Raw genomic sequence first — 21,980 nt, forward strand, 5'->3', positions numbered from 1 at the left:
ATATTCACACACGCACACACACACACACAGAGACATATAGCCGGCTAAATTACCATTAGATTAGTAGTCTATCTATACAGTTAATGTTACTGAAGAATTCGTGGGTTAGACCAGAGTTGTTAACCGTAGTCAAAACAATCATTTAGCATACACACTTGTGTGAATGCAAACACATCCATACACAATGGAGGAAATACAAATACCCTCTTAGGATTTTAAGGAAACATATTTCTCAAAAGCATGAATAGAAGATAAGATGCTTTTTACACAAACACAACCACACACACACACACACACACACACACACACACTTTGTTGCAGCCCATCAAACATTATAGTCTTTGAGTCCCAATATTTTATTTCTTCACCTTGGGGTGCTTTTCTTAAAGACAGTTAAATCACCGTTTTCAAGGTCTTTGCCACAATCTAAAGGTGAGATGGATGGTTTCTGTTACAGTGGACACCTATTTGAAGGTTTGGGAAAGTAAGTGTCATAATGCGCACATACTATACTCTAGAGTGACTGCTGCATGACTACTATTTGCATCACACATGCTTGATTTCTGCAACAGGCATTACCGATCATGTCACTCTGGCCAGTGAAATTTCAGTAATGGCAGTATGTGATAGTGTATCCATGTCTTATTTGCGGCTATGTATAATCAAGTAAAAAATGGAATGAAGACCAAATTAAATTAAGTTTAATTTTTATCATTTGTCCATTCGCTTTTCAAAAAGACTTGATTTCAAACAAACACCATGTTGCTACCCTAAGCTAATAACCCTGTCCTAGTGAATGTATTGTTCCAGCTTTGTGGTGTTAATTCTGCAGATGTTTATGAAGATATTGTTTTCGCAAACTATTTTTTTGTTGGAGTGTGGTTTTAATCATATCACACAAGATATTTGCATCAGAATGGCTGTAGATGTGTGGCATTTGTTGTATTGTTGACTTTCCAGGCCCTCGGGGAGTGGCGGTCTGTCAGCGGTGTCTTTGTGCAGCCCTATTCTTCCTCCAGGTTCTTCTGTTCCAGAGCATTCTGGGATACTCTGTCTGAGTGTCTGTCTGTCTATGTGTGTGTGTGTTTGTGTGTGTTTGTCTGTTGTGTAGTGTGTGTGTGAGAGACTGGGTCCCTGTTTTGGTGTCTGTGTTTGTTTGGAAGCCTCATCTGAAAGCATTGACCCAGTAAAAAATATTCCGATGGGATAGAATTGTCTATCTGAATTTCTCAGTATGTTAATGTGTGTGTATATGAGTATGTGAATGTGAAGAGAGAGCATGTGCAAGAAACATAATTAGGTTCTTGAGTGTATTTGCGCAGTTCTTCTTCTCCTTTCAGATGCCACCTCGAACAAAAACCTATATTTTTGGCAACAATTTCACAAATTAGTCACCTGTTTATTTGGCGTCTTTTGGGTCTTATGGCACCGTGACTGTTAAATCCCCACCATTTGTTTGCCTATGATGCTAACTGACTGGTGATAGCACTGATTATAATCATAAACAAATTTCCGGCTTTTTGTTTATTTCCTCACAACCTAATCGGCTCTAGAATGCGCTCATTCATTGCGAGTAAGAACAAAAATGCTGAAAACAGAAACAAGTCAATTCAGGACAAGGCAGAAAGACTGAAAATGAAGAATAGAAAAAAGATAGACGCATTTAGAAAGGGGGATCAAAAACGGGGATATCACAAGATTTGAAAAGGCTTGTAAAAGGATAAAGCCAATGATAGAGGAAGAGAGGTGCAGTCAAAATAAAGAAGATGAAAACTTACAGTGGAATAGCAAAGGAGTGTAATATGGAAAAATGTTAGTGTTTTTTACAGGAGAAGGAAAGAAGGTGTGTATAATGGGGATTAGAGGTAGAAGACTTGAGAGGGATGGATAGAAAGAATGTGCTTTAGATTTTCCCCTTTAGAGTTATTTACACATGCATATTACATTAAAAACCGTTACATCCCACCATCTTAATTTATTGTGTAGCCTATGTTTGAATATACACAACTCTCGCTAAAGTTTGTGGGTGACTACAATGATAAAATATTCACTTAAATATTCAGCTTTTATAAAGTTTTGTGTAAAGCTCATTTTGTATGACAACATGCAACAGAATAGGAAACAGACATAAAACAAGTTGCTTCTTAATGTCTAAGTGTTGCAGGGTAGTAGAAGATGAATTGAAAGTGATTTGAAGTGCACAGAGCAAAAGTCTGCTTTCAAGAGGCGCGCTAATATTATTTTGTTTCATTCATGTTTACTTTCCCCATGGGGAAATTATGTTGCAGTAAAATCACATCACATGGTATTTAAAACAACATTAGGACAGACAAGACAAGGAAGAAGAGAACCCAAAACATGTATACATTTCCACTCATAACATTGACCAAAGCACTACGGGGGAGCGGAGGGGATAGGGTTCCAGACCAGCAAGAGAAAGGGAAATAAAATATAAATAAACCAAATCAGCATAATATGTTGATATTTATATCATAATATGCTGTATTCAGATCGGAATGTACATTTTAGAAAACAGATTAAAAATAAACTTGTAAAATTTAAATTCAATGTACAGACCAGAGTTAATATTCCAAATTTGATTTACAAGCCTAAACTTTAAAAAGGGCTTTTAACTCACCTTGGTTCACCTGAAAGCTTTTCTTGGAGCTTTCAAATGCACCTCATCGGTGTGTTGAGTTTACTCTCTTGTCTTCTTAATTGAAGGTCCACTTACTACAGGTAGATTCTGGAGCTTTCATCTTTAGTTGAAGACTGAGATACAGTTGACAGCTGTGGAAGAAGCTATAAAGTTGACCTTCACAATAAGTGGAATGGGATTAACATTCACGCTTAGGGAATTTAACATTTAAGCGTGCAATACAAACCTTGAAAGCATCTGGATAACCTCTGACATAGGTTCTTTTCAACAAACGGGGTCAATGATGGTACACAACCATGTCTTGAATACAATAGCAATCTTCAGCAGTCTTCTTCTCATCTTTCACATTTGTACAGAGCTACATGTGTCTGAAATTTGATTTTCTTCTTACCTAGAACACACTATGGAAATGTTTCCTTTTAGCTAATGCTAAGCAAGATCATCCTTTTTTTCTATTCATGGTTGGAGCTAGCACATCCTGACTCAGTACGTTGTCAATATTTTCCGTTAAGGTTTTGAATTCTTAATGTGTTCCTTCTAATCCTCCAAATTAGTGGTTGTCATTCCTAAACACCCACATCATTATTTCTATCCTTAGTATTCTTAATGGCTCTAAAACTTTACACAAGGGGCTGGAGCCTCTCCCAGTTTGGACTGATAACACACATTTACATCTCTATGTGTCTGACATTTTTCATTTCCTCTCGTTTCTTTTTCATAGTAATTTGTGAGAGCTCTCACGTCTAATATTCTTCGAATAAATGTTGATCTCGAGGAAACTCACTCTAAAAGAAAATTGACTTGGTCTCACAGGAGACCTCGTGAATGTGTGAAATGTATTAATATTTTGTGGGGTTATGCCAAGCTGAAATAAAATGTCCCCTTGGGTGCTGATTCCCTCGGGGTCCCTGAGGTGCCCAGAATCAGTGTGGCTCTGCTTATTAAACTATAACTAATTGTATATGCAGACAGCCTGTAGCTCAGGGGCAACATCAGTGTGCTCGATCGGTGAAGTTAGGTTAACATGAATACATTAGTGTAACACAGAACAATGTAAAAAAAAAGTGTTATTTCTTTGTATGGGACATTTTTCTGAGTTAAAATGAGCACAGAGAGGAACCATGGTTGCGTGCGTGCGTGCATGCGCGTGTGTGTGTGTGTGTGTTTGTGAGTGATGTAAGACAAAAGGAAATCACATTAAAAAACACATACTTACTTTGACACTATTTTTAAAATATATAAAATTAGCGAATTAATAACATTTGTGTCTGTATTACATTTCATTATCATTTGTTCGGTACCCAGCCCTACTAAAAGGTCAAACCGACTACAGTAAATTGACATCTAATAAAAACTAAAGATAGTGTAAGGAACACTATCTCTGTCATTCATAAAAAGTTAAAGGTGGTGAACAGGGAAGTCAAAAAAAAGGGTGCTGAACAAACGACAAATCTTCCAGCTCCCTTTACCTCTTCTATCCCCCACTCTGATTCCCTCCCTCTGCCGGAGTTAGTTTGAGGAGGCCTCTCGCTGGGTTTGGAAAATGATGTGTTCCTGCCAGTTTCTCATATGAGCTTCATTAGTGAGATGATAAAAAAGGAAAGGAAAACAAAAAGAAGAAAGAAAAAAAAAACTAACATCTAATGGGTGTATCCCTTCATCCCCGGGGTATACTGCACAATTGTTTGCAAAATTGTTTTGCCACAGTGGTTTATTGTATTTGATTATTTAATTCCTTCCAAACACAGTTTTATGATACAAGCAGCAACGAAGACTGAGCTTTCAATTCTTATTCACTGACTTTATTAGTTTTGTTATGTTAGTTTGGACCTCAGTTCACAATTCACAGTAATAAAACACAGGAGAGACACAGAAGGGAGTTTTGTAGGATAGTAGCTGTAGATGAGGCTGTAGTTACATTTGAGTGTACTTGGGTATGCAAATTACATTGTGCATAGATGGACAGATTTATGACAGTGGTACTGTGTATGGATTTATTGAGATTGGGTTTTGTGGCCATCCACCATTACAACACTTGCCTGGGTGTCCAAAACATGTCTGTGAGTGTGCATGTGTTTTGAATGCGCGTTTGCAGGAAAGCCATGGCTCCGTCTATCCAGCCTTTACATGGAAGTCGCTGAGGTAGTCAAACAACTCCACAGCGGCAAAGCCCCAGGGATTGATGAAATCTGTCAAGAAATGCTGAAAGCTCTGGGTGTGGGGGGATGTCTTGGTTGACACGCCTCTTTAACATTGCGTGGAAGTCTGGGACGGTGCCTAAGGAGTGCCAGACCGAGATGGTGGTTCCCCTCTTCGAAAAGGGGGAACAGAGGGTGTGTGCCAATTACAGGGGTATCACACTTCTCAGCCTCCCTGGTAAAGTCTACTCCAAGGTCCTGGAAAGGAGGGTTTGGCCGATAGTCGAACCTCGGATTGAAGAGGAACAATGCGGATTCCGTCCTGTTCATGGGACAACTGACCAAAACTTCACTCTCGCAAGGATCTTGGAGGGGGCCTGGGGAGAAATTGTGGGAGGTGCTGCGGGAGTATGGGGAGAGGGGGTCCTTTCTCAGGGCCATCCAATCTCTGTATGACCAAAGCGAGAGCTGTGTCCGGGTTCTTGGCAGTAAGTCGGATCTCATCGCTGCTTTTTGCAGATGATGTGGTTCTGATGGCGTCATCGGTCTGTGACCTTCAGCACTCACTGGATCGGTTCGCAGCCAAGTGTGAAGTGGCTGGGATAAGGATCAGCACCTCTAAATCTGAGGTCATGGTTCTTAGCAAGAAACCAATGGAGTGCTTTCTTCAGGTAGGGAGTGAGAAACTCAGTCATCCGAGAGGAGCTCGGAGTAGAGACGCTGCTTCTTCGCGTCAAAAGGAGCCAGTTGAGGTGGTTCGGGCATCTGGTAAGGATGCCTCCTGGGCGCCTTCCTAGGGAGATGTTCCAGGCACGTCCAGCTGGGAGGAGGCCTCGGGGAAGACCCAGGACTAGGTGGAGAGATCATATCCCCAACCTGGCCTGGGAACACCTCAGGATCCCCAAGTCGGAGCTGGTTGATGTGGCTCAGGAAAGGGAAGTGTGGGGTCCCCTGCTGGAGCTGCTGACCCCGCAACCCGATACCGGATAAGCGGATGAAGATGGATGGATGGACTGGGAGAGGGGATAGACGGATGCATAGATAGAGAGGATACTCTGTGTGTGTGTGTGTGTGTGTGTGCACATACACATGCATATATATACACAAGTATATACAGTATGTGTGCATGACAAATGTGTTTATTTGCTGAAGTGTGTGTACTCCCAGTACATTCATGTTATTGCTGACCAATGTCTGTGCTTTTCATAATTTCAGATCTGTCATTTAAGTGATGTATCTGACATGTTGGCCCTACAAAGCCTTTTACAAAATACATTGTCATTAAGCTCAAAAGAAGAATATTAAAAAAAGGTTTTTTCTCAAGTGATTAATTTTGTATTTTATTCTACAGGGAGGGTACGCATAGGTGAATGTACTAGACTAAAAACAGACTATAACTGACACTGCAAGCCTTAATGATCATTAATGTTTGACATTGTTGCCAATATCCAATACCACTCTAAAATGATTGTTCTAAATTGATTCAAATATGAATGGTGTCCTCACACCGATCCATTAACTAATTTTAGACATTTATGATGCTCTTTGCTTTGACACTGCAGCCCTCAATCATTAAAACAGATCTGTGTCACACAAAGGACAAATAAACTGATTTTTCTTGCAGTGTGACCACATTACCGGGAGCAGAAACCCCTGATGTAAGGGTTGCAAATGAGCTAACGGAAATTACTTTAACAAATAATCTTAATAATAATGGGGAAGCCTGTTGCACTTCCGCCTTTCATTTGAAAAATGCACTATAGTAAGATTAGGTCCAAGGTCATTTAACAATGTGGTCTAATTGTGTTTGTGTGTGTGTGCGCGTGGGTGTTTGTATGTCTCTGTCTCCCTTTATGTCAGGACAAATGGGCAGTGCAAAATGTGTGTGGAAGGTGAGGTAAAGAGGATCAATAATGTTGATGAGAGTCAGCCAACAAACACATCATCTTAATCACACTGGACCTTAAGACCACACCAATCTACAGCCCTTCCTGTGTGTGTGTGTGTGTGTGTGTGTGTGTTTGTGTGTGTGTGTGTGTGTGTGTGTGTGTGTGTGTGTGTGTGTGTGTGTGTGTGTGTATATGCTAGTGCCAGCGTATGTGTATACTGGTATTTACAGTAATCATTATTCAAAACCTTCAGCTCAACAAATCTTACTTTTATACATTTTAGGTATTTGGGACATCTTGGAGTTATCTAAATAAACTTAATAGATAAAGTATATGGCGGCACATTAGAAACTCCATCAGGTAAATTATAATCTGGCTGCAGGCTGGTGCCATCAAAAGAAGGGTAAAAGGTTAGGAATGTCATTAAAGCTACTTTCTGGATTAGAATTTAGGCTCACTACACAAGAATGTGTTCCAAGGTACGATGGGAGGAAATGGATAGCCCAAGCCAAAACACTAACAGATTTAGATTTACTGTTTAAAATGCAAATAAAAACACTGCACCCCCAATGTCTGTAAATCGAGGTGTGACCTTCAGAAACTGTAATGAATGGAGGGGTGTACCTTCAACTCTGAAATATGAAGCAACAGCTGGTGGTTACAAAATGATATCAAAGATCCACTTACTAGTTTTATCGCATTAAGGTCCTTGGAGCTGAGTTTGTCACACAAACTGTTACCTAAGGTCAAGGAACATCCATGTTCAAACATTAGTTTTGAACAACTTTTAATGCAGGGGATGCTTTGTGTTCAAAATAATCATCAGACAAATTACGTTTCCGCTTGTTTCTTTTGGTTAACCTAGGATCCCTGCAGGGAGAACACCAGAGGAGGCTGTACAAAGAGCTGCTGGCTAACTACAACCGACTGGAGAGACCTGTGGTCAATGACTCAGCAGCCATCCTGGTGGAGCTGGGCCTAACACTGCTGCAGATCATAGATGTGGTGAGGGAGACAGCATTCACTTATATTCTCTCTCTCTCTCTCTCTCTCTCTCTCTCTCTCTCTCGCTCTCTCTCTCTCTCTCTCTCTCTCTCTCTCTCTCTCTCTCTCTCTCTCTCTCTCTCTCTCTCTCTCTCTGTGTGTGTGTAGTAAAATACTAATGTTGAAAAGGTAGCCTGATTTGAAAGTAGCATCTCCTCGGGGCTCCATCTAACCGCTCCGCAGCAATTCAGCACAGGGCAGATTGTGCGGGACAGGAAGTTGAACACAGAAACAAAATAAAACAATTGGTTCATTTTCAAAATAAAATACACTGTTCTCACAGTGGTTCATATTTCCCTGCACTACACCTTGAAAATGTCTTAATGGCCGGAGACAAGCCTGAAGTCAACAGGTCAGAGGTTTTGTGGTTCTGTTCATAGAAACTACATTGTTTTATATCTCTCGATCAAATATGAATTTGGGAGATCTTGTGGGTCCTCGTGACTTCAGCTGTTCCACATCAAATCTGGACCCAGTGGATATTGAAGGACGGCGGAGCACGGAGCCAACACGCAGCAGAGCCGAAACAAAGCTGTTCCACAGTTGGTGGAAATCCAGGGTAATCGCAGCGGGTCAAAGAGGCAATTTATTGGTTCTTTCCAAGCCGTCTGCGAAGGCAGTGATTGGTGGGCGTTTTTACAGGATTGCAGCAGCTACGGATGACACATCTTTTTCACTCCTTCTTCAGAGCCTGTTACTTATTTATTGCTTTCTTGATGGAAGGACCATTTAAAACAATATATAAAAAGTGTATATTGGAAATAGTCACCAACCCTGCCTTTATTGGAGGTTGAAGCAGAATTGTACCACCGTGCTGGTGACATCTTTTACATTTGAAAACATTATAATCCCGGCCCCACACACACACATAAACACTGTATGTCTTAATATCTCTTTTAACAACAATGTTTTATTTCGTTTTAATCTAAATTCATCAAGGGAAAGGTGACTGAGCAAAGTTGTTTTTTTGCTGCCAAAAATGAAGCAGAGTGGGGTTAAATATGATAGTGAGTGAAATTAATTAATTTTAATGTTGTTACTGACACTTTTAGCAAAGCACTAAAGTTTAGCCAGCAGCTTAGATGTTTATATATTTTGTGTAAAATAGATTTCTGGAACAGCAATGATAGAGACTGAAGAAAGACTGAATTTTAGTTTAATCAAGACACCTTTCAATCTACAAACTCCAATTTCACTGAAGTTTGGACGTTGTTTAAAACGTAAAATAAAAATTGACTACAATGATTTGCAAATACTTTTCAACCTATATTCAACAAAATACACTACAAACACAAGATATTCAATTTTCAAACTAACAAACATTATATATTTTTTTGCAAATATTCACTCATTTTTGAAATTGATGCCTGCAACACGGTGGGGCATGTTTACCACTGTGTACCATCACCTTTTATTTTATCAACACTCAACAAACATTTGGGAACTGAGGACACTTGTTGTAGCTCAGGCCCAGAGAAGCCGGCGGTGATTCTGGGCATTGTTGATGTATGGCTTTTGATATGCATGGTAGACTTTTCACTTGCACTTGTAGATGTAGCGACAAACTGTTAACTGACAGTGGTTTTTGGAAGTGTTCCTGAACCCACATGGTAATAACCTGTACATAATGATGTTAGTATTTAATGCACTGCCGCCTGAGGGGTCGGTCACTGGCTTTCAAAGTTGTATTTCCGCCTTGCTGCTTATTTTCTGAATCTCTTCATGATTATAAAATTACTATTATTATGGACTTTAGATGATGAATCCCTAAATTCCTTGCAATGTACGTTGAGAAACATTGTTCTTAAACCTTTGGACTATCTGCTCACGCAGTTATTCACAAAGGGGTAAACCTCAACCCATCCTTGCTTGTGAATGATTGACTGAGTCTTTTGGGGATGCAGTAACTGATGTGCTAAGACCCAGAGTTGTACTAGTAGTACTAGTACACTGTAAATTTGCTGTTCAGTTGTTGTTAGGGAACACAGATGTTCCTTAAACTTAGTTATTCATCATCTTTAAAAGAAACATCGTTGACTGACTGGTGCTCACATGTTTCAAGGTCAGGTTCTAGGTGTTTCCAAGTAAATATGTCCATACAGAGACTCACATAAACACACATAAACATATTCATGTTGAAACATAAAATACATGTTAAGAAAAGTGTATTGAAGAAAAGTCATCAGTAATATTGTTAACCATCTATAGAAACATTTCACTGACAAAATTCTGAGTAGGGTACAGTCCTAATACAGTTCACAACCCATTTCAACAAATTGTAAACACACACCAACAAATCACTGGGTCATTCAAAATTTCTGAAGAGACACACATTTCCAATTATTACTTTCAGCTGTGACTTTTACTAGATCATCTGGGTCATCTGCCTAAAGACAGGACACTATAGAATGATTTGCCATATGTGGCCACTGCCACCCCAAGCTCAGAAATAGGAAAAAAGAGAAGGAATGAAGATACATGGATAAACAAATGCAGTGTGCTTTAAAAAGGAAACTTCTCTGATCTCTGTCAGCCTTCCTCTCTTCAGTGAAGGCATTCTGACTTTTTCACTCTGCACTTGGAGCTGAAATTCTGAAGCTTGCAGAAATGCTAATTTCACCTTGCAGCTAGAACATTATCAACATTATTTCCAAAATGAAAAAAGTACACATTGAAAACATTTTGGAAGTTCATTATTTAATATCAAAAACCCATAGATATTGGCAAATTAACTTAATTACTCATTGGTAATAAGAACTTTTAATAATTACGGTGTTTTTAACTAGGATATTTTCTCACTGAGATTACAAATTAATTTTACAGCAATGTTCTTGCCAAACCATCAGCAGCATATAGAACATACAACATATGAGTTACAAAACATATAATTACCCTTAAATATTAAAATAAGTTAAAATAGTTGCTGTTGCATTCTTTGTAGAAAACACAGATAAGATCAATCTCTGTTATCTTTGTGCTTGCAGTAGTGCTTTTAAGATAATACATAATTGCACAACACCATTCAACAGCTTTACACAACATGTTTAACATGCACACTTGAAATAAATAAATGGACACAGATAAACCTGCTGTGAATCTTTTCCTTGTGCATCAGCGAATCGAGAAAAAAAACACTGAGAGCATTGCTTTTGTGATGTTATTATGTCTGTGAATATGATTGGATTTTTTTTTTCATTCGAGCCAGCATGGCATTTTACAGTTCATTACAATTGTTTAAATCCACTAGGACCTACAATATTTAAATTTTGAAAGGGTTGTGTGATTTGTCACATGGCTCCACAGTGAAACCATTCAACAGAACTACACTTGGTTACATAAAACCATCTTTTATACAGATTTACAAAGCATGGTTTGTTCTTTGGATATGCAAAGCAACTGCCCTGACTTGCTAATGGCAGAGCCCTTTTCCACTTTATTAAATATGGATTGCCCTGGTTGTCTTTTCTTATACAAAAGAAAAACATATTGTCTCTTTTCCTCTTCTTTTTTTCTGTTGTCCTCAGGATGAGAAAAATCAAGTGCTGATGACTAACGCTTGGCTGCAGCTGGTGAGTCAAAGTTTGAGAAGGGCACGTTATCAATTTTATGTGTTTTATTACACAATTATCTCTTTTAATGACACTGTGACTGTTTCTGAAATCCCTAGCTCCACTACATTAAGTGCTTTTTTGTGATATCCAATGTTAATCATGCACATCCAGATTTGCAATTTCTTTCCTGGATTATATCTTTGTACTTATTTACAGTCTAAAAAAAATGATAATAATCTAATATTTCCTGTATATCCAGTTAGTATTAGTGTTAGCTCCTCCATCCAAGTATTTTTAAGCTATTTGCAATTATTTTCAGAGCTCACAGGGAATCCGAATCCTCAACATTGGAACTCAGCCAACAGTTGCTGACCGTGTGTGAAATAGAGACAGCGGATTTGTGTATGTCTGTGTTCATTGCTGGCATCAGCATACTCAAGAAAACATCCCTTTAGGCAGATTGTAAAGCAAAAAGTGAAAAGCAGAGGAGGAGGATTAAGTGCCAGTTAACTTAATAGTTAAGAAATTTAATGCCAACAGGCGATGATTTCCAGACATTTTCAAAGCCTTGGGCCAAACTATTCTGTGCAGCAGATTTAAGTAGTACACAGTTTACTTGGTGCTTATTGTTTTCCCGACTTCTGTTTTGGTTAGACAAGTGGCCCGAAATAAATAACACATTCTCATGAAGCAGAGAGAAGAACCGTCTATTGCTCATTCAATCCGATAGCGTTGCAATTTTATAGCTTAATAATGTAGATAGTAGGCTGTAAATGGTGATAGATTATTGCATTGTTTAAGCAATCAGGTGTGCCTGCATGGTTAGAAGCAAGCGTACAGGAATAACATTTTTTTTTACATTCCTTGATGAGCTCAGAATTGATGTTTATAACACTCCATTTTCATTCCCTTTTTGGCAAGATAAAGCCTTTCTTATTTCTCTTGAATTTGCCATTAACTTGTAAAAGTTCTGTTAGATTAGTTTAACTAGCCATAGCACATTACTACATGCTGTGAGAGGTATTGCAAATATTTAAAATGTATTTTAAGATCATCTTAGAGTTCTCTCTCTCTCTTACTCTCTCTCTCTCTTTCTGTGTTTACAGTACTGGACAGACATCTACCTAAGCTGGAATCCAGAAAACTACCCCGGTGTCCAGAACCTGCGATTCCCTTCAGACCAGATCTGGACCCCTGACATCCTCCTTTACAACAGGTCAGAGCGGCCTTCTCCTGCTGCTAGCCACCTTTCTTAACGCAGAAATATTTGTTAAAATTTGTTTTACTGAGTGAGTAGTGATCTTATGTTGAATACACCAAATGACTCCAAATGAATGACATAGCTGCTCAGTCATGCCTGAATGTAGATACAGTATATGCTGCTTGTTAACATGTTTATCACATCAACTTGAAATGTGATATGTCAAGGCTGTTGTTTGTCAAGGCAAACTTGTTTCCGCTGCCCACAGGTGGACATAAAAACTTTTTTTAGTTAGAAATATTGTGAGCAGATAAACCCACCTGGCATACTTTCTTTCTATTTTTTTTTAGTTGTCAGTGATTAAAATATCAGTCTAATCCTTCTGGCGCACCTCTATTTTATTGATTCTGTTTTTAATCCCCAAAAATGAAAGCAGTGTTAGGGTAACTTTAAGCCAATGTGATAAGATCACACCAAACCAAACACGAAACCCAGTGACACAGTTAGCAGGAGGAGGTGGGTTGCTGTAAGAACTGCATTTATTGACTATGACCTCCCCAGTGATGGGAAGTCCAGTGAAAGAAAGGATGTTCGTTAAAGGAACAACCATTTTGACAATTATTTTGCTTTACTGAAATTATTTGAAATAGATTTAACAAGTGATGTTACACTCCTCCAATCATCAATCATTGGCAGAATATCAACATTCTCAATTCGAACTGTTGTTCAGTCTTCTTAAGATGCAGTGCAATGGTTGACAATGACTGTCGATCTCCTTGATGTCTTGCTTGTTAGTAATAAAGAAACTATTGTCATGAAATGAAGGCTGATAAAGAACTATTGATGTCAATATGCTGCAGGCCATTTTTAAAAACGTTCCGTTTTTTGAAAGAATTAACCAGGCATACTGGTTAAGGCCCTCAAGTTAAAAACTGAGCTTGGCTCATGCATTTTTTGATTCAGGTCAGGCAGTATCTAGCGTTGTTCATGCTTTTTTGCGAGGCTTCTTAAGTCAGTTTGAAATGTAGGCCAGTTGTTTTTCTCCAGAACAACTAATTGCATTGTGTTTGCATGCTTGATTGTGAGACATGATCGGTTCTGAGTCCCGTGAGGGGGTAGAAATACAAAGAGGATTCAGTCAAAAACAGAGAGACAATGACACAGACACAATGAGTTGAAAAGCTTGTAAAACAGAAGATTTGATAAATTTGAACAGATAAAGTGAGTTCAAGAAAGAAAGACCGCTTTGCAGTTGTTGTTGAACACCCATGTTAGTGAGTTGATGGAGAAAATTACCATAATTCCCCCCAATACACACACACACACACACACACACACACACACACACACACACACACACACACACACATGCACATCACAGGGAATACGAGGACGAAACAAAGGTTCGGTGGTATTAACCCAAATTTTAAAAGCTGCCAGGATTACCCATCGTAATCTCCCTTTCTCTCTGCCTTTTACCCCCTTCCTCCACTCCTCCCTCTCTACCTCCATCACCCATCCCATCTTACCATTTTTTCTCTCATCTCATTCAAATTGTGTCTTCTTCTCTCTCTCTTTCATAACTCACTGTCTCACTATAATTCCTTCTATTCAATCAACTCTTTCTCTCCATTCTTTTTTGTTCCCTGCCTTCACCGACTCATCTACAGTATATAAATCATCCCAGCTACCTGTCTCTGTCTGTCAAGGTGTCAGCATCTTACTCTCCCCCTTTTTTCAGTCCACCTCTTTGTGGCTTACTAGTTTGTCGGCGGCTTTCTCTTGTGTTGTGTTGCACTATGCTACCTGCTCAAATCTGTTCACACATAAAAACAACTATGTTTAAAAAAAAAAGTTTTAGCAGTGTTTGCACTTGAGAACGAGCTAGCATGCTAGCACCATGTCTTGGCTAGTTAGTAGAAAGCCGTGGACACTTTGAACAGCTCACCTGGACACTGAAGGCAGAGAACATTCAGAAACCTGTATCTCACTCAAAGCAGAATTGATGTTTTTTTTGTAGTTTGTATGCGCGTGGAAGCACCAGAGACACAAAATAACACCCCAAATTCCAGAAAAAGGGATTTTTTTAATAATATGGCCACTTTAAATGTTTTTTTGTTTTTTTTAATCTAAGCTCATGAAAACGGAACCTTCCAATAAACATTGAAGCTTAGCACAAATTCCTTCAGGAAGACTTCTAAACAGTGTTGGGCAAGTTACTTCCAAAATGTAATACATTATAGATTACTTCGTTTGAGAGTAATTTGTTATATTACAATAATACTGTCTCTGAATTGTAATTTGTTACCCTACTAGTTATTTTCACCAAAATAAAAGCGGAAGTTTGACTTGGCAGCTAGTTTGGGAATTTCACCACCGGATCAATAAAGTCTCCTCTTTAGCCACATTATTACATTATTGATTATTCATAATAGTTTGTAATCGGAGCAGCTGGTGCGGTATTACATTCCGTTTATCGCACCGTTGTTACGAAAAGGGAGCTGAGCCAGAAGGCAAAGCTCTCGATCTACCGGGCAATTTTCGTTCCTACCCTCACCTATGGTCATGAAGGCTGGGTCATGACCGAAAGAACGAGATCCAGGGTACAAGCGGCCGAAATGGGTTTCCTCAGGAGGGTGGCTGGCGTCTCCCTTAGAGATAGGGTGAGAAGCTCAGTCATCCGAGAGGAGCTCGGAGTAGAGCCGCTGCTCCTTCGCGTCGAAAGGAGCCAGTTGAGGTGGTTCGGGCATCTGGTAAGGATGCCTCCTGGGCGCCTCCCTAGGGAGGTGTTCCAGGCACGTCCAGCTGGGAGGAGGCCTCGGGGAAGACCCAGGACTAGGTGGCGAGATTATATCTCCAACCTGGCCTGGGAACGCCTCGGGATCCCCCAGTCGGAGCTGGTTGATGTGGCTCGGGAAAGGGAAGTTTGGGCAAAAGTAACTACAGCTACAAAATGTTTAAAGCACTTGAATAATAAATTCATGTTGTGTAGTTGATGTACCATCAGACAGCAACCAACAAAACACCACTAAATGTTGTAAATGCGTTGTAAATCGCGTTACTGAGATTGTAACGAGTATAATATTACCAACATTTAATTAGTAATACGTTATATTACTGTGTTACAGCAAAACGGAATACACTACTGTAGTTGTGTTCATTTTTTAATGCATAACGCCCAACCCTGCTTCTAAATAACTTAAATCCCCACCATCTCTCCCTAAAACTATTTGGCGTTATGAGGCCTCAGCTGTCTTTTCAGGCAAACGTGCAAACCCCTCCCCCTTCCACCTCTGGGCATCATCAACCACTGCAACTTGAGTTCCTTTCCGGCAGTCAGGTCCTACATTTGGTCTCCGGGTTCCCTCTCCACCATCACTAGTGTCTAGGCTCCATCAGTGTCTAGGACCCTTTTCAAATATTTTTATCAATGGAGTCTAATCCCCAAACACTGTACATTTTCTTATTATACAAAGAATAGATCTTTGCATATCTGCAACAAAGTCTCTCCTGATTGAATTAAAGATATTGGTCTAACTGATATAGACAAGTTAAACATTTTATTATTCTCAAGAAGGTTATGACAAAAAGGTCAAATGCATGTTGCCTCCACTGAGACAGAGATGCATGTTTACGATGAAGCTCCTCCACTTTACTGATGAGAACCAACTGTAAACTTTATGTTGGCTCCGGCTTGTCTGCTGTGCGTGTGCGTGCGTGCATGTGTGTGTGAGATGATAGTGTTTGGAAAAACAATATCCAGATCTAAAACAGCTATGTAAGTCATTGACCTCCTCTGTCATTAGAGGGATAAGTCTCTAAGTCTCATTTGACTGGAGATCGATGAGGCACATGAAGGACGTCCAACTCAAATAAAACACAGACAGAATCCTAATTCTGCCAGCAGGGACAGTAGATGTACAACCAGACATGAAAGGGAAATTAATTGGATAAATGATAGTCAAAGGGATTTTTGTTTTTCTTTTAGATGGGTGGATGGTTGAATAAATGGACAGATAGGATTTGTTGACATTTCTGTGATCAGTTATCTAGAAAAATGCTCTAGAAATAAAATACAATAAGTAATGTTTTTAAATCCATAAGTGTCATCAATTATAATCATGTTCACTTTTAATTAGTAACATGGCATTATTTTATGCTGGAGTTTTCACAAAAAAAGGATTTACTCCTACAACAATTATGTCCCATATAATTATACCAACACAATGATTGCAATGACAATTAAGTAGTCCATTCATCACGGCTCTGCCTCTAAAGGAATATCCATCCCACAGAAATATCCTTAATAATAAGTAATAATAAATGTACCTCTTGTCTGTAGCTTCCTTGACCAGCTAACCACTTAGCCTATTGGCTGTCAAACAGAATGTCTAATGACAGCACCCCCCTGAGGCTGTTTAGTTGAATGCTATGTTCCTGGGATATGACATAATGAACATGGATGGATAGGTCTTTGCTTAATGCAGGGATGAGTGGTTGCTGACCGTATGTAGCTCTCAGCTGTGCATGATTTAAAGCTTCAGGTGTTTTCTCCTTCAGAGCAATACCAATTTTTTTCTGCTTTGACAAGTTCAGAACTACAGTTTGCAAAAAAACAATGCCAAGGCTAATAGTGTTTTGTAGTACTTCTTGTCGCTCTTTCATGTTGTGCAACCTGAGGGCATGCAAGTTCAGTATTGACTTTAAAGGCACATAATATTGATATATTACATACTATGTCTATGTCTGGAATTGAGATCTCTCTTTAAAGATCAGTGCATTATTTATTCTATCCTGCACTGATCTCTTTCTGCCTCAGAAACATGCTTTGCTTTATGGCTTCCTTTTTGGGGTTTTAGAATTAAGGTTAAAATTAGGTCATGGTTAGGGTGAGGTAAGGGTTAAGGTTAGGCAAATAGTTGTGATATTAAGGTTAGGGTAAGGGGCTAGGGAATGCATTATGTCAATGGCGGGTCCCTACAAAGATAGTGAGACGCACTGTGTGTGCATGCATGCTTGCGTGCGTGTGTGTGGCAGAGTAGTGAGAAGAAAGCTTTGGTGACTCATGTCCCATGGTGCAGGAACCTGTCACTTCAACCATTATCATTGTTGGTCAGTGTCTGTTTCCACCTTGCCCATCTCTCACACGTCCACAGTATTCTTTCTCTGGTGTGGTCCTGTTCTCCCAGGGCTATCACTTGTCCAGTTCTATGCATATTTTAGGTTTATGAGGTCAATGACTTATTTAGATGAAACAATTGTTTTCAGTACATTTTCTGAAGCAAGCTACAATAAAGTAGTTAAGTTTGAAACAGTACACGAAACAAGCCCTAATTATTATTATTATTATTATCATTATTTTTTTTTTATTAGATAACGTCTAGCTTTTTTGGTCTCTCTTTTTCTGCACAAATACAACTTGTACTGTATGTACTCTCCAATACACACACACAGTCCAGGTTATGCTCTGCTGTAATGTATTTAAAGTAAGACCAAATCTTGAATAATTCATCACATAGCTCCGCCTTGGCCCACCCACACATGCCTCCCTCAGCACCCGGAGCCACAGCTGATAGCAACCTGCACACAGAAGAGAAATAAATAACCACACATAACTCCCTGGAAAAAGATAAATCACTCAATCTTGAGCAAAGGCAGTGACAAACAAAACTGGTCCATCTACAAATTCTGTTAAGATGCTTGCCACGGTCTTTTGTCGGGGCTGAATGAGACTCCAGGAGGTTTCAGACACACTGGCGTTATCTCTCTCTTTGGGGATTGCATTGTGTTTGTGTGTGTGTGTATGTGTGTGTGTTGATTTGTGTGCTCATGTATAGATGTATTGTGTGTGCCTTTATATCGTATATGTATATAGAGTTCAGTGTTTGGGTTTTAGTTCTAAGCTGGTGTGGATTGTAAAGTGAAAAGGGCTGTCAGCTGTTCAATGGGCTTTGTATTTTGAATGGCCTATGATGACAAATTAGGACTTAACTGATAGGTGTGTGTGTGTGTGTGTGTGTGTGTGTATTTTGTGGACATTTCATGGAATGATATACACTAATATTTTTCATTATTTCCAACTAACTTCAAATGACAGCAAGCCTATCAGAAAGGGGTAGTAGCCCTTTTTGTCCCGAATTCTTTGCTATAATATCTGTTGTTTCCTTTTTGGTTCATGCAGTGTTTTTGTAGGGTTAGCATTTTTATTCTTCTGCCATTTGCTCCTGTCTAAGGCTGTCTGTTCAAATGTTAAGACACTCAGAGCAATAATATAAATGGGTAAATGGATTAAATGCTTCTGATTGGTTGCCTCCTTGTTTTCAATTCCATGTGATATTCACTATGTTCAAAGGGATTTTTTCTTTTAGTGCTTCATGGACTGAAATGTGTTTACACTTGTTTCAAAATCTAAAACCATTTAGTTCATAGTAATGAAGTAGGTGGAGATTTTTATAAATGCTCTTGGTTCCTAAATGATGATTCTACATGACTATCCTGTGGAGGTTAGTCATGAAGACTGACAACAGGTGAGAAAAATATTAGTATACTTGCAATATATTAGTATTAGTAACTGAGAGAAAATATAAAAAACCCTGTCTGGCTGATCAAAATTGATAAAGAGATACTGGTTATGCAACTGCAAATGGGAGCATGTAAATCCAGATGACTAAGGCATTCAATTAAATAACATTAGTTTATCTGTTAGAGATAAAAGTATAATCCAAAACAAATATAGCGCAATGACAAATTGTATTCCCTATATTTTGCTTTAATAGGTTTTCTGGTCTAAACTGATCTTTTATTATCTCCAGCTACCTGCATAATAAAAAGTAGCAATGAAGAGGAGGAGAGGAGATAACCCCTTCCAGCTAGTTTCTACAGTGGAGAATCAATTTGTGTGAACAGGATTTTGGCCGTATAGTGTGTAAGGAAACCAAACAAGACACTGTCTGAGTTCAGACTTTTCCTCTGGCACTTTATTCAAGAGTTCACAATCTCGCCGAAACCACATGGGCTACTTTTTAATTCTTAATTAGAGTTCAACTGGAGTGCCAGAGCTAAAAGTGGGTCTAAAGTTAGGTGTCTAAGCATTTTCCTGGTAGTTAGTAGAGAACCGAAACAAAGCCAAAAGAGAGACTTATTTTCATCAGTGTCCAGAAACTTGACCCAAAATGAATAAACCGTTGCTCCATAACTGCTGGCCGTGTAAAAAAAGCAACTTTTGACTAACTACTTAGCCATATCAACTTCAAAGGTGATGATATGTCAATCAAAAAAAAAATGCAATAATAAGATTTCGGCAAAATGGAGCTTTAGCTTACAGCAAGATGAAAAACTATTTGAAGGTGAACGCACGCACGCACGCACGCACGCACGCAGGCACATACGCACACACAAAAACAAACACACACACACAGTACTCTCTCTTAATCTCTCCCCAGTGCGGACGAGCGGTTTGATGCCACCTTTCACACCAACGTACTTGTGAATGCGTCAGGTTACTGCCAGTACATCCCCCCGGGGATCTTGAAGAGCACCTGCTACATTGACGTGCGTTGGTTCCCCTTTGACGTCCAAAAGTGTGACTTGAAGTTTGGCTCCTGGACGCATAACGGCTGGCTGCTGGACCTCCAGATGCTGGATGTGGACACATCGACCTATATACCCAATGGGGAGTGGGACCTTGTGGGTAAGAGATATGCACTGTTTTCTGTGTATTCGAGAATCCAGTGTAATTGTATAATGCAATAAGTATATTTTAACATAAAACTGTTTTCTCTAGTTGTCTCCTAAGATTTCTCCATCTAAATCCTGAGATGAGGTGAAAACAAACTTAGTTCAGGTGGTATAAAAAATGTGGCTTCTGTATTCAGCCTATGCAATAAAAAGTGGCATACTCCCTCACTAGATAACTTGAGTCAATGTTTTCCATGATTTTAATAATTTAAAAAAAATTAAAACGTAACTAACTAGGATAATGCTTTACAGGCCATAGACTAGATACATATGGATCTATAAATGACCTCTATTCATTTGTGCTCCCTCTTTATTATACTGAGATCAAGCCTTGCAAACTCCCTGTGTCCAAAGTCTTTTTAGAGACAAGATTTCTTGAAGGGACATCATTTGAAAGGTTGTAGCTGGATGAACTGGAAAGGGAAGAAGTTTTGGAAAACCTCCCAAGCGGGGTCTTTCCAGCTGGGACAACGCTGCAACAGATCCCTGCGTGATGGTTAGCAGGAAATGGGTGTCAGACAGCAACAGATGGCATGCAATAGCAACCTTTGACATGTTAGCAGGTGTGTAGTCAGGCCATGTGTGAGCGCAGCACACCACATCCCCAGAGATGTAGTTCAAGGTGAGATAGTTCTGCTGACAAAAATCAAAACCGTTTTTTTGATTCTTCTTTTTTTGGAAGCTGAACATTTTAACTAACAAAACAATGATAAAACAAAAGCAGTTCAAAGCTTGGTCTGAGTAATACATCCTATGACATATTTAGACTCTTTATTTCTTCTATCTGGTTTTCTGGTTTATACACATTATAGAAGCTATTTCAAAATATTGAATGACTTTATTAGTCCACACTATTCTACCTGACCTGTATGCCCTGTGCCCTGCTCTTAGGTGTGCCAGCCAAGCGCAATGAGCTGTACTATGAGTGCTGTAAGGAGCCCTACCCTGATGTGACATTCACAGTCACCATGCGCCGCAGGACGCTTTACTACGGCCTCAATTTGCTCATCCCATGTGTGCTGATCTCTGGCTTGGCCCTGCTGGTCTTCCTGCTACCTGCAGACTCAGGAGAAAAGATTTCTCTGGGTGAACACACATGATATTCACATGAAATTTCCAATACATTTTATAAAATGTGTTTTTGATCTGAAAAAGAAAGATGGAAAGAAGGTGAAGATGTTTGTACAGTTTTAAAATACAGGGCATTTGTTAAATAAAAAAACTCCACCAAGAGGAGCAATATACAAATTTTAGTTTGAATGTCTTCAAGCTAATACAAATACAGTCAGAACTGTACACCATACGTAAACATATTAAAGCACACTCACATGTTTGTTCATGCATATTTCTCTTCATGAATCATATAGCAAGCTAAGAATATATGCATGTAACATCTCCTTGGAATAATTAAATTTGAAAGTAAGAGGCTTGCCACTAAATGGATTTTGGAATTCTTTCAGTTCCAGTGAGTTTTGATAAATAGCCATCCGTGAATCAGCAGTCAACAGCTACAAAGTCAAAGTGTTTAAAGGCTTTCTGGAGCTGTAACCTACCTTGGACACGTCCAAGGAGCCAGCATTTGATAAATAGTTGACATTGGAACATAAATTATTACGTACACAGGTAATTACAGGAATGATTTCATACACCAGTGACTCTGATCAGACCATTATGTACATACTCATGTTCTCTCTCTCTCTCTATCTCTCTATCTCTCTCTCTCTCTCTCTCTCTCTCTCTCTCTCTCTCTCTCTCTCTCTC

At 39.2% G+C, this 21,980-nt stretch overlaps 1 protein-coding gene across 1 annotated transcript in view; it reads left to right on the forward strand.

Annotated features, from left to right (window-relative positions):
* Positions 1-21,980, forward strand: part of LOC117951607 (neuronal acetylcholine receptor subunit alpha-7-like) — a 31,592-nt gene that overhangs the window by 5,698 nt on the left and 3,914 nt on the right. The window contains exons 2-6 of the mRNA XM_034883381.1: positions 7,552-7,691; positions 11,255-11,299; positions 12,388-12,497; positions 19,925-20,172; positions 21,111-21,305. Coding sequence (XP_034739272.1) covers positions 7,552-7,691; positions 11,255-11,299; positions 12,388-12,497; positions 19,925-20,172; positions 21,111-21,305 — 738 coding nt within the window. The remainder of the gene's footprint in view (positions 1-7,551; positions 7,692-11,254; positions 11,300-12,387; positions 12,498-19,924; positions 20,173-21,110; positions 21,306-21,980) is intronic.

The sequence above is a fragment of the Etheostoma cragini genome, chromosome 10 (assembly GCF_013103735.1).
Source record: "Etheostoma cragini isolate CJK2018 chromosome 10, CSU_Ecrag_1.0, whole genome shotgun sequence".
In the NCBI taxonomy this organism is placed as follows: Eukaryota; Metazoa; Chordata; class Actinopteri; order Perciformes; family Percidae; genus Etheostoma; species Etheostoma cragini.